Here is a 15,634-nt window from a genome sequence, read left to right on the forward strand (position 1 = left end):
ATTTTGATCAACCCTGCTGTTTGTTATAGATCGAATGCAATGGGGACTTATGATGAGTATTCCATGACCAGGTAGACTTATTCTTTATGCTTGTATGGTCATTGTGCTTAGCTGAATAGTGAACTAGGGCGAGAGTATAGCGGTTAACTGCAGTGAATACAGCCTGAAAATAAGCTTGAGTAGACTAGGGGGGCGGAAGGTTGGTCTGATGCACACTGAGCATCAAGTGGCCCCAGGAACATCTTAACCTTGAGAGAGAGCGAGGAGGAGGGGATGTAGGAGGGAGAGAGAGAGAGAGTGAGAGCCTGGATAGCCATGGCGTTCTGAATGACTGCTGTCCTCCATTTTGATAATAAAACCTGATCCATTGTTCGTTTTGTAAGATGATAAATATAGGCCTAGTTGCCTTAGCTATTTCATTACAGAACATACTGTAAGTTCACTGATCAGAACTACCAGTTCTTGGCCCTGGGACTTGAATGTACCTTGGTAGTCAGGCTACTTACAGAATAGCTGTAGCTGGAACACAATAGCCCTCAGGCACTCTGTCTTACTGTATCTGTTTTAGAAGACCTGTGTTTTAATGGATAAATGTGTTTTGTATTTGGTAGACCAAACCATTGACTTGTGTGTATATACACACACACACACACACACACAGATGTGATGATTTGAATTCAAATGAGCATTTTGTCCTCTCATTCAGACAGCTCTCTCAACACTCAATTTACAGCCATCTCCCCCCTGCCATTTTATAACAACCAAAAATACTTCCTCTCTCTTCTTTCCAGAAGTAGGGCAACACAAATAAAAAGCATTAGTCGATCTCCGAGACCATTTATTTTCCCTCCCTCCCTGAAAATACTTGATTGCTGCCATTCCCTTGAAGCAGAGAAACAGTCGACCGCTGATGACATAACATGTGCCTTGTTAGCCTGCTCCCCCCAAGATCGTTATTGCGTCATTGCCGCAGCAGCAGATCCGGGCTGATAAATGGTCAGACGCACACAAAAAGGAGAGCGTGACATTGTTTTAACAACAAATAGGGCAGTTTGCCATGGACCGACACCTTGTTTGGGACGCATGGTGACTTTTTTCATTTTTCCTTATTTTCCCTGTTTCAAATCGTGATTATGTTGTGTCAGTCTTCCCCGATAACATCATTATCAGTGAGAGCCTGTGAAAAAGGCTGACCCTCGCCGGGGGGAGCTGAAAAAGAGAATGGTCAGGCAGGGAGAAATATGGCCGTGTCCGAATACCCATATTGCGTTCTAAATAGTATGCTTTTTGGGTATGTGAAAATTGTGAAATTTAAAAAAATGATTATGCTTTATATTCTAGGATATAATACTAATTTTGGCTTTTCATCAAGTAGAATTCGCTGCACACTATTGAGGAAGAGAATAGTATTTTCACACTCACGTGTGTTTGACAACAGCTGATAATCAGAATAGGGGACGTGCTCTACTAAAATGAACGACTGGTGGGGAACAAGCACAATTGCGCATTAGATGATGCCTTCTCATCATAGATGATTAGTATGTTGATATTTGTTGTTTACTGGATACGTTTTTACTAAACAGTACGTTCTAAATAGTAGTTAGTACTATTAGTACACAGTATGTAGTTTTAGTAAGTAGTAGGCAAGACAGATTTCGGACACGGCCTATGATGTCAAAGAAGATGAGAATGCCCTTCTGAATGGGTTTCTGTACAGTGTTAGCCAGGTGAACGCTAAATGGCAAGTTTTACAAAAGCTCCTGAAATGGCACTAGCTAGCACACCTGCACAAACATTAAATAACAGCCGTTTGTTCAAAGGGAACTGGAAGCCTCGGCAGCCTCTGGAGAGAAATATGTTGTGCGAGGTGAAAGAATGAGTCACACTAAATGGTTAGAGCTGCTGTCATATCTGTTTATACTGCAGAGGGTCAGATAGAACACAAGATGGATTCCTTTCTTCCTCTCTATGTAGTTGTTGCTAGGGTAGATTAAATATACATGACCTGATGGGATGTTTTAGTGAGTTGGAAGACTTCACTCTGTCTCTCTCCCTCTCTGGAAAACACCCCCGCTTGTTGTCTCCCTCGCTCCTCGCTCGCTCTCTCTCTCTCTCTCTCGCTCTCTCTCTCTCTCTCTCTCTCTCTCTCTCTCTCTCTCTCTCTCTCTCTCTCTCTCTCTCTCTCTCTCTCTCTCTCTCTCTCTCTCTCTCTCTCTCTCTCTCTCTCTCTCTCTCTCTCTCTCTCTCTCTCTCTCTCTCTCTCTCTCTCTCTCTCTCTCTCTGTCTACTATTCTCCATCTTTTTCTCACTTTCTTGAACCTTTTAATTCCCTATATCACACCCATCCTCTCAATCTCGCCCTTTTTTAACTCTCAGATGTTCTTGCATACTCTTTCTTTACCCCTATATCTCTCTTCCATTCTCTCTCTCTCTCACTCACTTTTTCCTCCCTCTTTTCTGTGCAGCAGTTGCGGTCCCTCCACCAGACCCTTAACGCCGATGGGACAGTCAGTCCACTGAGCCTCTACACGTCCCCCTCACTGCCCAACATCTCCCTGGGTCTGCCAGCCAACTCGCACCTCACCGTGAGTACTAGACTGAAATTCTGAATACTATAAAATAAGGATGGGCATGAGTAATGGAGTACTCGAACGGACGTCAAAACTCCATCTTTAACCAGAGAACGAAATGTTGTCTTGAAGACAACCTTAATTTGCTTTGACTCGTGTTTCATTTGTACATGTGCATTTGCGGGGCACAACAAAAAGAAAACCAAGCCAAGCATCACACAGTTCTTCTCCCTAAATTCTCTTTCCCCTCCGTGTCTCACTCACTCAATTGTGTTCCGACCGCTCCCTCTACACACACGTGTTGAGTGCGCACGCAAGCTCCCGGTTTACCTACAGAAATAAATGCCTATAAAAACGTATCTAACTGATGGGATACACAAGCTACATTCCTTGCCAAATGACAACTTCAAATTCAAAATGGACTGCTTGATTGAAGTAGGGAAATATGTTCCAACAACTAGCGCTGCAGTTTTGGAAAGATTGTGTCCCGTCTATTTTCCACTTAGGAACTTTGTGAAATGCTAGTGCCATTTAGAATTGGTTAGCCTAGGCTATAGCCCCCCTAAACAGTGATGTATGAAAAAACATTTTCATCAGAATCATTAAGCCTAGGCCATCTCACCAAACAGATGTCGTGGTCGTAATTCATCCCCATGTAGTGTTCCATGTGGAATTGTTAATCCATTTGGAAAATTCCAAAGAACAGGCAGAATAAACTAAATCGAACGTCGGTATATCGAAAAGAAGACAGATTTTGGTTTGTAAACCTGAAAAAAATATTTCAACTTGCCAAATTGAGCCCCGTTTCAAATGATCACTCTGTGAGAATAACTGTTACAGACGTGAGATGCGCATCACTTTGTACTTTCTTTTGGAAAAATATTCTGTTATGTATTATTCTGTTATATTACATCATGTTTTTTTTGTTTTTTTTACAATACAATAGGTGTCTCAGGATTGTGATAAGGGCTCGGGAAATAAGAGCATTTTGTCTGCAAAATTAACAAAACAAAGCTATGCCATTGCACAGTCATAGGCTTCTACAAGCAAGTGCCACTGCTGAGGTTGCTGCCTTTTTTGAAGATTGTGTTCCACGATATAATATAACCAGTCGATATTACGGTTTCAATAAATTAAGCTTAAATAGCACTTGTTTTTTTTTATTGTCTGAATATATATGGGGCAATTTAGCAATTAGGATTTGTTATCTGTAATGGTTATGATAAATTAGGCATTGCTTCTCATTGTTAGCATATAGATAAATGTGCACATATTTTTTTCCAGTGCGGGCCTTGTGTTCTAAAAATAGCTTCTTTTAAAAAAAAATTTTTTTACTCAAGTCAAATGCCCATCCCTACTAGAAAATGTTCCCAACATAGCAACCCAACAGAGTCCCCCATACTGTATGCACTGCAGGCCCAAGAAACCAGCTCTTGCATGTGCACTACAGACGCCTCACAGGTCCTCAACTGGCAGCTTCATTAAATAGTACCCGCAAAACACCAGTCTCAATGTCAACAGTGAAGAGGAGACTCCGGGATGCTGACCTTCTAGGGAGAGTTGCAAAGAAAAAGCCATTTCTCAGACTGGCCAATAAAAAGAAAATATTAAGATGGGCAGTCTGAGATATGGCTTTTTCTTTGCAACTCTGCCTAGAAGGTCAGCATCCCGGAGTCGCCTCTTCACTGTTGACGTTGAGACTGGTGTTTTGCGGGTACTATTTAATGAAGCTGCCAGTTGAGGACCTGTGAGGCGTCTGTTTCTTAAACTAGACACTCTAATGTGTTTGTCCTCTTACTCAGTTGTGCACCAGGGCCTCTCACTCCTCTTTCTATTCTGGTTAGAGCCAGTTTGCGCTGTTCTGTGAAGGGAGTAGTACACAGCGTTGTACAAGATCTTCAGTTTCTTGGCAATTTCTCGCATGGAATAGCCTTCATTTCTCAGAACAAGAATAGACTGACGAGTTTCAGAAGAAAGTGATTTGTTTCTGGCCATTTTGAGCCTGTAATCGAACCCACAATTGCTGATGTTCCAGATACTCAACTAGTCTCAAGAAGGCCAGTTTTATTGCTTCTTTAATCAGCACAACCGTTTTCAGCTGTGGTAACATAATTGCAAAAGGGTTTTCTAATGATCAATTAGCCTTTTAAAATGATAAACTTGGATTAGCAAACCCAACGTGCCATTGGAACACAGGACTGATGGTTGCTGATAATGGGCCTCTGTACGCCTATGTAGATATTCCATTAAATATCAGCCGTTTCCAGCTACAATAGCCATTTACAACATTAACAATGTCTACACTGTATTTCTGATCAATTTGATGTTATTTTAATGGACAAAAAAATATATTTTATTTATTTTGAACGGTAGTGTGTGTGTGTGTGTGTGTGTGTGTGTGTGTGTGTGTGTGTGTGTTTATATGTGTGTATGTATGTATATATATATATACAGTTGAAGTCGGAAGTTTACATACACCTTAGCCAAATACATTTAAACTCAGTTTTTCACAATTCCTGACATTTAATCCTAGTAAAAAATCCCTGTTTTAGGTCAGTTAGGATCACCACTTTATTTTAAGAATGTGAAATGTCAGAATAATAGTACAGTGATTTATTTGAGCTTTTATTTCTTTCATCACATTCCCAGTGGGTCAGAAGTTTACATACACTCAATTAGTATTTGGTAGCATTGCCTTTAAATTGTTTAACTTGGCCAAACGTTTCAGGTAGCCTTCCACAAGCTTCCCACAATAAGTTGGATGAATTTTGGCCCATTCCTCCTGACAGAGCTGGTGTAACTGAGTCAGGTTTGTAGGCCTCCTTGCTCGCACACGCTTTTTCAGTTCTGCCCACACATTTTCCCAAACAGTTCTATTTTTGTTTCATCAGACCAGAGGACATTTCTCCAAAAAGTACGAACTTTGTCCCCATGTGCAGTTTCAAACCGTAGTCTGGCTTTTTTATGGCTGTTTTGGAGGAGTGGTTTCTTCCTTGCTGATCGGCCTTTCAGGTTATGTCGCTATAGGACTTGTTTTACTGTGGATATAGATACTTTTGTACCTGTTTCCTCCAGCATCTTCACAAGTTCCTTTGCTGTTGTTCTGGGATTGATTTGCACTTTTTGCACCAAAGTACGTTGATCTCTAGGAGACAGAACGAGTCTCCTTCCAGAGCGGTATGACGGCTGCGTGGTCCCATGGTGTTTATACTTGCGTACTATTGTTTGTACAGATGAACGTGGTACCTTCAGGCATTTGGAAATTGCTCCCAAGGATGAACCAGACTTGTGGAGGTCTACAAAAAATGTTCTGTTTTAATGACTCCACTGTATAGTGCATGCATACTAAAAACAGTCACTAACCCAGATAATCTCCATGTACGTATAGAGACATTTTAACTGCCTGAATCTGCTCCATCCCACTGAGTTGAGGTAAAATACAAATAGAAACCAGCACACACTCCGGCCCCTGAACCAGAGTTTTCCTCTGATGTAGACATTCTGACTTAGTTAACCCCCCTCCCTTTCCATCCTCAGGCCAATCAGAAGCTGTTGCAGGAGGCGGAGAGGCAGGCCATCCAGACCATGCGGCAGGGTGGGGCTCTGACTGGCAAGTTTGTCAGCACCTCGTCCCTGCCGGCATCATGCCTGCCACCTGGGATGCAACACGACTTAGAATCCCCCCAGGCCCCCAACAGCCACAGCAGTCACTCCTCCCTACTGCAGCACGTCCTCCTGCTGGAGCAGGCCCGCCAGCAGAGTGCCCTCCTCTCAGGTACATCTACCAACATATATTTATACTCTTATATCCCTGCCAGGAGAGTGTCCTACTTGCAGGTAAATATAGATGCAAATACATACTGCCTCTTCTGAAACACGTCTCTCTCTGACTCCTCCTCCCTCCAGTCCCTATGTACGGTCAGTCGCCGTTGGTGACGGGGGAGTGGGTGTCCAACAGTATGCGCACGGTGAACAAGCTGCCACGCCACCGGCCCCTGAGCCGTACCCAGTCTGCACCCCTCCCCCAGAGCCCCCAGGCCCTGCAGCAGCTCGTCATGCAGCAGCAGCACCAGCACTTCCTGGAGAAGCAGAAGCAGTACCAGCTCAACAAGGTAGGGGGCGCCACAAGAAACATTACTACAGTATTAGTGGTTATGGTTATTTGTGTTTGCGGGTAAAAAAGTATTATATGCCATTTGCTTGGACTGGGGGGTGTAGTATACTGTACATGCCTCTGTGGCAGCAGTGCCTAACTCTCCCTATCTGTCAACCACACCAGATTCTGTCAAAAGGGGTGGAGCTTCCTCGCCAGCCACCCACCCACCCCGAAGAGACTGAGGAGGAGCTCACAGAGACGCAGGAGATGCAGGAGGAGGGGTCAGGGGCGGGGTCTGAGCGTCTGGGGGAGGGGCGTCTTCAGGAGCAGAGGCTCCAGAAGGAAGGGTCGGGGGAGACGTCGCCCCCCTCGGAACGCCTGCTGACCCCCCTGAAGGGCGAGAGCACAGAGAGCGACCTGGAGGAAGAGGATGATGAAGATGAGGCCATCGAGCTGAGGGAGTGTGACGAGGAAGGCGTACCTTTCGGCCAGGTAAATACTAAATTTTTTAAAGACATTTAGCATTGAATCTTACTTTGGTAGAGAAAAACTAAATGTATTGCCTTGCAAGTTTAACACTAACTAAGATTACTTTCTGTAAGAAAATCAGAGAGCCAATAAGAGGTGCAAATAGTTTATTTATAAACCATGAGTTTCATTGTCATTCCCTGTACTATGATTCATTTTGATAAAATCAAATCAAAGTTTATTGGTGTTATAGCAGGTGCAGCAAAATACTTGTTTCACTAGCTCCTAACAGTGCAGTAAAAATATTCAGACCCCATTCGTTGTTGAATTTCCCAAATCTGTTCCGGTGACGTCTGTCTGTGATGACTAAATCTAGTGACTTGATTCGTCATTTTACCTCTTATAATGGGCCATTCATGACTTAATGCATGAAACTGTCTAGAATGAGCAATCACTCCAGAGAGGGGGGTAGATTGCAGAAGTGACCTACCAAAAGATCAGTAGCAAAGGCTATGCAGTTACATAGCAATGTCCAGCAGATTTCACAGTATATAAAATAATTCATAAAAATAACACCCAGCACTCACACCTATTTCAAATAGTTATGTTGCATAGTTCTCAGTAGGATAAACTTCTAACACAATGTTTGATAAATTTAGATTTTTTGCAGTGGTGCAAAAAAAGGAAGGAACGTCATTAGCGATTTGGCTACGTAGATTGGCGTTCACACCCAGTTTGAGTGGTGGGTTCAGTTTTGCGGGGGCCTGGTGATTTAGAAAAGGGTATCCCCTCTCGGAGGGCAGAGTGGCTGCGCTGTGCGAGGCATCATCATCATAGCTCCCTACAGAAGAGAGAGAGCCTTAATTCTCACCCACCCATGAGTCATCCATCGCACTTAGCAGGAAATAAAGGAACAAGCTCTCTCGAGAATGAATCGCCTGCAGTTCTTTCACAAATTACCAAGAGGATAAGCAGCTCCAGTTAAAAGTTGTTAAACAAAAGTTGCGAAAGGGCAAGTGGCCTATTTTTTTTATATCCGAATCAAATTCATTACTACAGGTAATCAAGATGGATTGAATTTGGGTTTAGCTGGCATTAGCCCAGACAGAAACTCTACTCAGTTGTTGATTACATATATTTGGATCCTCATCAGTGCCGCATACTCTTTTATGAAGACCTAAACATTACAATATAATACAGTACACGGCCACATTTGGCTATGTGCTGTTTGTTATCATATTTGGCTCTAAATTATGGTCATTGACAGCAATTACTACGTAACATTAAAAAGAGGGGGAAAGAATGGACATGTTATGTGGTCACGTTTCTCGAGAATAAATCATATTCCAGTGTGTATGTTTGCTGTTTGTGCGTTGGAGGGGGGAAGAACCAATGCAGCGAGGGAGATTATATAAAAAAATAAAAAAAATAATATCCTACTCCCACACACCATTGAGAAAAAATATCAGAAGAGAGAAAAGCATCAGAATTCAGTCTGCGTTTTCTTCTCCCACTCAACGCGTGCACACCCACCCTCCCCTGCCCTTGCTGCTTTTTCTCATTTCAGTGAATGGACTCATCTGTGACTCATCTCTCCTTGGTGAATCATTCCCCTCTCTCCCTCCCACCCCCGCCTCTCTCTCCCCCTTCTTTCTTCACCATGCCTGCCCTTCTCTCCCCCATTCTCCCCCTTTCTCCCCTGCACTTTACACCAATTCACCGCTCACCAGGGAGCTAGGCTGCTGCAGTACTATTTCTGTTGTGACGGGCTAGAGGGATAGGGGTTTTTAGGGTATGGGGGGAGGGAGGGAGGGAGCAGGGGTGTATGCAGTCATTCTGTAGAGAAATCCTGAAAAACATATTTTGGCATTCTAGTCAGCGACACAGAAGGGCCCCCCCTCCCTGCACACACACGCTGAACTTTTTTTTTTCCCTCTGACTCTGCTCTACTTGTCTGCTGTGGTGCCTTGAATACAAATTGATCTGAGCCGCCGTGTGTGTGTGTGTGTGTGTGTGTGTGTGTGTGTGTGTGTGTGTGTGTGTGTGTGTGTGTGTGTGTGTGTGTGTGTGTGTGTGTGTGTGTGTGTGTGTGTGTGTGTGTGTGTGTGTGTGTGTGTGTGTGAGAGTGAGAGTGAGAGAGAAAAAAAAAGGGGTTAGCAAGGTGTGGGCCTGCGTAAACTCTGCTCCCATCTCAAGTTCTTGAGCTCCTGTCTGAATGTGTAGTGCTTCTCCCATTGACAGAAAGCAGAGCCCTGTTAGCTCAGCCACTGTGTTTACAGCTGGGGAATGGTCAGAGTAGTCTTTTGGCTGTTGGGAAGGCTTGGTCCTTGTCCTGCCCTGCCTTTTGAGGCTCGTACGTGGATACGTGTTTGCCTTTGGGTTTCTACCCAGGGCCCATGTTTAGTCTATACAGGCTTAATTTAGCTCCACCTCCCTCCCATTTTCCCCTCGTTCCATTGGCCTGAAGTGGCAGCTTCAGTTTACAGCTATTGTGAAATGTCACCTCTCTCAAGGTTGCAGTATTTCTATCCGATGTAAACAATGAAAGCCACAGAGCTGTAATTGACGACCAATGTCTGATTTTTATTTAGCTATGTATGTTCAATGTGAGGTACTAAGCCCATTCCCTCACACTGAAGTCCAGTCAGTGTCTCATGATGAAAGACAGTATTCAAAGTGTTAGCTGGTATTCAAAATCCCTCTATTTGTTCTTTCTTCCCCAATTTTCCGACCAGCATCACCTGCAGCAGCTCAATGTTTTCCAGGCATCCCTGTCCATCTCGGGCATGCCCCACAGACCTCTGGGAAGGGCCCAGTCCTCCCCTGCCACTGCCAGCCTCAAGGGGGCGCATATGGGTGAGGTCCCCATCAAGCACCTCTTCACTACAGGTACGCTTCTTTGGTTTTTGGAACAGATGACACACAAAGTTAGATGATCAGGACCCATTGAACAATATGAAAGATAAACTGCCTCAACTTAGTTATCTATCTGAATCTCTGTATTTTTTTTGTCATAGTGGTAGATATTAGAGCTTTAACAATGGATCCCCATTAGTTACAAACACTAATGAAAGCAATTGGCTTTAGAGAAAAGACACTTTCAGAAAACAAATGCTTTCCTAGCCAGTCCATGGTCAAATGGCCCTGCAGAACAGGACGTGTTGACTAAGTCAATGGTTCATGGGGCGGCGCACAATTGGCCCAGCGTTGTCCAGGGTAGGGGAGGGAATGGCCGGCAGGGATGTAGCTCAGTTGGTAGAGCATGGCGTTTGCAACGCCAGGGTTGTGGGTTCGATTCCCACGGGGGGCCAGTATGAAAAATAAAAAAATAATGTATGCACTAACTGTAAGTCGCTCTGGATAAGAGCGTCTGCTAAATGACGTAAATGTAAATGTTCCCAAACAGTGGGGCGTGGCGAGGGGTCGGCAGGAACTCAGTCCGGCTTTAAACGTACTCTTAAAAGTTGTAATAGTAGAATGCACAAGGTGCAATTTCAAAATTGGGAATTGCATCATCAGATCCTCTTGTCATGTTAGTTATTACATACTTTAGAGAGCTATTTATAACTTGTCAGAAATGTCCAGATCAACTAACCCATGTCAGCTAACGTTTTTTTATTTAGTTTTTTTTAGCCCATACATATTGTTGTAATTTTTTTGTCATTCAAATATCACATGAATAAACATTAGACATGACAAAATGTGTAGAATTGCAGGAAATAAGCTTTAAACCTGCAAAGTTCTCTCCACCAACAAGAGGGGTATGAACAGTTTGTGTCAGGAACAGTGCTAGTGCCCATAGAAATAGACGTGGTGCGTGCTGTGCGGGATGTTCCCCAATGCTGGGCCCCTAGTGAAAAGGTTTGGGAACCTCTGGACTATGATGAGTCCAATAAGGGCAGAGGCAAGCATCCTGGGTGTCATTATTTCAGCAGAGAAAATAATAATAGCGAGAGCCTGCAGGGTTGGATCTGATGAAACCATGATGGCAGGACGATATTGAACATGAAAAAAGCCATTAGAGATGATTATGGTCTTACTATGCTCTGACCTGCTGGGTAATGGGGTTATGAATGGTGTGGTTACCATTTGTTCTGAGAGAGAAGTTGCAGAGAGGTTGCACTGTGGTTGGTCTCGTTCCTACCCTGCCTTGAAAAGTTACATTTTCTCCTCTTCTTTCCATCTTTCTCTCTTTTTCTTTCCCTTATCTTTCTCTCTCTCCATCTCACTCATGCCGTCCCTTTCTCTCCATCTTTCTCTTACTCCCTCCCTCTCTCCTTCTCCTATCATCTCCTCCTTCTCAGGGTTGGTGTACGACACCTTTATGCTGAAGCACCAGTGTATGTGTGGGAACACCCACATCCACCCGGAGCACGCCGGCCGCATCCAGAGTGTGTGGTCCCGGCTGCAGGAGACAGGGCTGCTGGGCCGCTCTGAGGTGAGAGCACCCTGCACACTACAGCTAGAATAGTGACCAGCTCCGTTCCATATTTCCAAAGAGAATTTCTTCTCAGTAACTTATCTGGACCGAAACAAGAGGGTGGAATATATATGTGGAGATGAGAATGAGATATATCCATAATTAGTTCTAGTTCATTTAAAAAATCACTTGCCAATTAGCAATACAACATAACCCTGAATGAAATTGATGTATTGTGTGCTACGTGTGTTTTCCTTTACCGTGTACAGAGGATTCGGGGGAGGAAGGCCACGTTGGATGAGATCCAGACGGTGCATTCAGAATACCACACCCTGCTGTACGGCACCAGTCCCCTCAACAGACAGAAACTAGACAGCAAGAAGCTCTTAGGTGTCTAACCTCATCTCTTCATATCTTTACTCCTCAGATATATTGATGTGATTGTGTGGTGTGCGCACATGCATTTGTGTGTTTCCCTGGCCATTTTGCTCGAATGGTGGAAACAAGATTTGCCCCAAGCATCCTTGAAAGTAGTGACTGCCCCTCTCCTTTCCATCCACCCACACACACACACACTCACACGCAGTCAGGTGGATTGTTTGAAGGCTTAGCTCCCCTGACAGGCGCAGGGGGGTATTTTTAGGCATGCTGGTTGAGGGGAAAGGGCCCCAGACGCCCGTCCACCCCCGTCTGGGTGACTCATAGCTAGGCTGGGCCTCATCGAGGAGGGGGGGGGGGGATGACTGGATCAGCTGCAACACAGCACTGCAGCGACTGAGCCGTCGACTACACACACACGCACACACACATACATACACACACACTTCAAAGTGAGTTCACTCTATGTGCGGTGCTGAGCAGAACAGGACTCAGGGCAAATTGCAGACATCAATGGTAAAAAACAACTATACAGTGCTATACATTTGGAAAGTATTCAGACCCCTTGACTTTTTCCACATTTTGTTACGCTACAGCCTTATTCTAAAATTGATTAAATAAATGTTTTTCCTCATCAATCTACACACAATTCCCCATAATGACAAAGCGAAAACAGGCTTTTAGACATTTTTGCAAATCTATTAAAAATAAAAAACATACCTTATTTACATAAGTATTCAGACCCTTTGCTATGAGACTCGAAATTGAGCTCAGGTGCATCATGTCTCCATTGATCATCATTGATGTTTCTACAACTTGATTGGAGTCCACCTGTGGTAAATTCAATTGATTGGACATGATTTGGAAAGGCACACACCTGTCTATATAAGGTCCCACAGTTGACAGTGCATATCAGAGCAAAAACCAAGCCATGAGGTCGAAGGAATTGTCCGTAGAACTCCGAGACAGGATTGTGTCAGAGCACAAATCTGGGGAAGGGTACCAAAACATTTCTGCAGCATTGAAGGTCCCCAAGAACACAGTGGCCTCCATCATTCTTAAATGGAAGACGTTTGGAACCACCAAGACACTTCCTAGAGGGTTTTTTTACAACAACAAAAATGTGATTAAAAATGCTGCTTTTGCTTTGTCGTTATGGGGTATTGTGTGTAGATTGATGAAGAAAAAAACAATTTCATCAATTTTAGAATAAGGCTGTAACGTAACAAAATGTGGAAAAGGGGAAGGGGTCTGAATACTTTATGCCGAGCATCTTGGAAAAAAACTCTCCCTGCTAGGAAGGCTTAAGTTGGATCACAAAAGTGTGTGTGAGATAACATTTTGAAATGTGGCTAAATAGTGTTTAACTTGTTTAAACTACAACCTAACCTTTGCTCCCTGTCCCCATTGGCTCCTTAAGGTCCAATCAGTCAGAAGATGTACGCTGTGTTGCCCTGTGGAGGCATTGGGGTGAGTCGTCCGTCCATTCACCCATCTATCCATCCATCCATCCATCCATCTACCAACCCTTTAAATACACCAGTCCATCCATCTCATGTATCCTTTAGTCCAGTCCATTTGATTAATCGCTATCAAATGCATTTATAATGGAGGTACATTTACATTTTAGGTAGAGATTGGATAATAATACAGTATCAGAAAGTATCATGCAGTTTAATTGTAGGATATTCAATAAACATAAGCGGCACAAAGCTGAGCATTACATCACCTACAGCAGTGTCATCATTATGTTATCAGTGTTAAAAGAACAGTAGCAGGGTGGTGATGAGTGTATACTCTATTGCCCTCTGCAGGTGGACAGTGACACTGTGTGGAACGAGATGCACTCCTCGGGCGCTGTCCGAATGGCTGTTGGCTGCGTCATCGAGCTGGCTTTCAAAGTGGCCGCCGGGGAACTTAAGGTAACAGAGTGTAGAGTTATATTACCAGCCTCTCTCCATTCCACTTCAGTTTGATTGAAAGTTGTCAGGGGCAACCTTTAACCTTATGAAATGAACAATATGTAATAATCATGTAATATACACTGTGGGTTTGTTCATGGGTGGACACGGTAGTAGCCTAATCAATAAGCACTTGTTTTGTCGATGGATAGGCCTACTCAACATTTTCTCATGAACGGTTTCTCTCTCTCTCTCGCCTCTCCATTTCAGAATGGTTTTGCCGTGGTGCGTCCACCAGGCCATCACGCTGAGGAATCCACTGCCATGTGAGTACACCCAGGGAATCATCGGTAGGGGCAGGGGAGTGGCTAGGGGGCATCAGGGGAGTTGGTTGAAGTTTCATAGAGACATGACGTGTGCGATGGTTGATAAAAGCGTCCATTTTGAGTAGCTACTGGGTAGGGCCCTTAAACAATCTCCCTGTTTGTGTTGATAAAAGAAAACGGACATATTTTGTGTCTGTCTTTGTCTGCAGGGGCTTCTGCTTCTTCAACTCAGTGGCCATCACAGCCAAGCTGCTAAAACAGAAACTAGGAGTGGGCAAGATCCTCATCGTGGACTGGGTGAGTGGGTCGTATGTTGTTAGTGAGGCCCTGTGTGCTAGTGAGGCCCTGTATGTGCTAGTGTTGCCATGATACCAAAACATATACCATACGTTATGTGATCAATGCTAGTCATGTATTATTATTCACATATCCATTCTCTCTCTCCAGGATATTCACCATGGTAACGGGACACAGCAGGCCTTTTACAATGACCCCAACGTGCTTTACATTTCCATGCATCGCTACGACGATGGAAACTTCTTCCCCGGCAGTGGGGCTCCTGAAGAGGTGGGGGTTGGACCTGGTGTTGGATTCAACACAAACATCGCGTGGACAGGGGGCGTAGAACCGCCCATGGGTGACGTGGAGTACCTGACTGCCTTCAGGTGAAGAGACTGTTGTTGGTCATTAGCTGAACGAGCAGCAACATTGGCACTGATCTTTCATTCATATGAACAGGCTCTGCTTATTTAGCAATTTGCACACTGCTTAGTTCTTGCAGATGGTCTGGAAACGTAAGACATTACAATGACGTTCTCCATCTTGTCTGCTATACAGGACGGTGGTGATGCCCATAGCCAACGAGTTCTCCCCTGATGTGGTCCTAGTGTCGGCTGGGTTTGATGCCGTGGAGGGCCATCAGTCCCCTCTGGGAGGATACAACGTCACTGCTAAATGTAAGTTGAACATTACTCTGTCTTTACTTGTCTGTCAGTTTTTCTGCCAAGCCTTTTCCATAGAGTGTGCTTTTATAGGAGGGTCCTCCAGCTAACTGTATATGCTTAACACTACTACCCCCTGCTGGAAGAATAGTACTAAACCACTAGAAGAAAAGCCAGACACTCCATAGGAACATTGAAGTACCTCAATTATTTCCTGTCATAAACCTGCACAAAACTAGAATTCCCACGCAAACCTCTCCTATTTACATCAATGCATGATTTACTCAGAAGATTATACTCAGTACAGGGTCAGTAGAGTGTTGAACCCTTCTCAGGTTTCGGCCACCTCACCAAGCAGCTGATGAAGCTGGCGGGGGGACGTGTGGTCCTGGCGCTGGAAGGAGGTCACGACCTCACGGCCATCTGTGACGCTTCCGAGTCCTGCGTGGCGGCCCTGCTCGGCGACGAGGTATGACATCATCCGCTATAGGAGGAGGGGAGAGTGGCGTGATGTCACATACACTACATGTCATT

The 15,634-nt window shown here is 44.3% G+C and overlaps 1 protein-coding gene across 4 annotated transcripts in view; it reads left to right on the top strand.

Annotated features, from left to right (window-relative positions):
• The window catches only part of LOC121550889 (histone deacetylase 5-like), an 86,963-nt gene that overhangs the window by 65,677 nt on the left and 5,652 nt on the right, over positions 1 to 15,634 (top strand). For all 4 annotated transcript variants that reach the window (XM_041863299.2, XM_041863300.2, XM_041863297.2 and 1 more), the window contains 14 exons: positions 2,466 to 2,585; positions 6,108 to 6,345; positions 6,477 to 6,682; positions 6,850 to 7,158; positions 9,870 to 10,023; positions 11,439 to 11,572; positions 11,824 to 11,944; positions 13,353 to 13,402; positions 13,747 to 13,854; positions 14,104 to 14,159; positions 14,369 to 14,456; positions 14,607 to 14,824; positions 14,997 to 15,115; positions 15,436 to 15,569. In XM_041863299.2, the coding sequence (XP_041719233.2) occupies positions 2,466 to 2,585; positions 6,108 to 6,345; positions 6,477 to 6,682; positions 6,850 to 7,158; positions 9,870 to 10,023; positions 11,439 to 11,572; positions 11,824 to 11,944; positions 13,353 to 13,402; positions 13,747 to 13,854; positions 14,104 to 14,159; positions 14,369 to 14,456; positions 14,607 to 14,824; positions 14,997 to 15,115; positions 15,436 to 15,569 (2,055 nt within the window). The remainder of the gene's footprint in view (positions 1 to 2,465; positions 2,586 to 6,107; positions 6,346 to 6,476; positions 6,683 to 6,849; positions 7,159 to 9,869; positions 10,024 to 11,438; positions 11,573 to 11,823; positions 11,945 to 13,352; positions 13,403 to 13,746; positions 13,855 to 14,103; positions 14,160 to 14,368; positions 14,457 to 14,606; positions 14,825 to 14,996; positions 15,116 to 15,435; positions 15,570 to 15,634) is intronic.

The sequence above is a fragment of the Coregonus clupeaformis genome, chromosome 35 (genome assembly GCF_020615455.1).
Source record: "Coregonus clupeaformis isolate EN_2021a chromosome 35, ASM2061545v1, whole genome shotgun sequence".
NCBI lineage: Eukaryota > Metazoa > Chordata > Actinopteri > Salmoniformes > Salmonidae > Coregonus > Coregonus clupeaformis.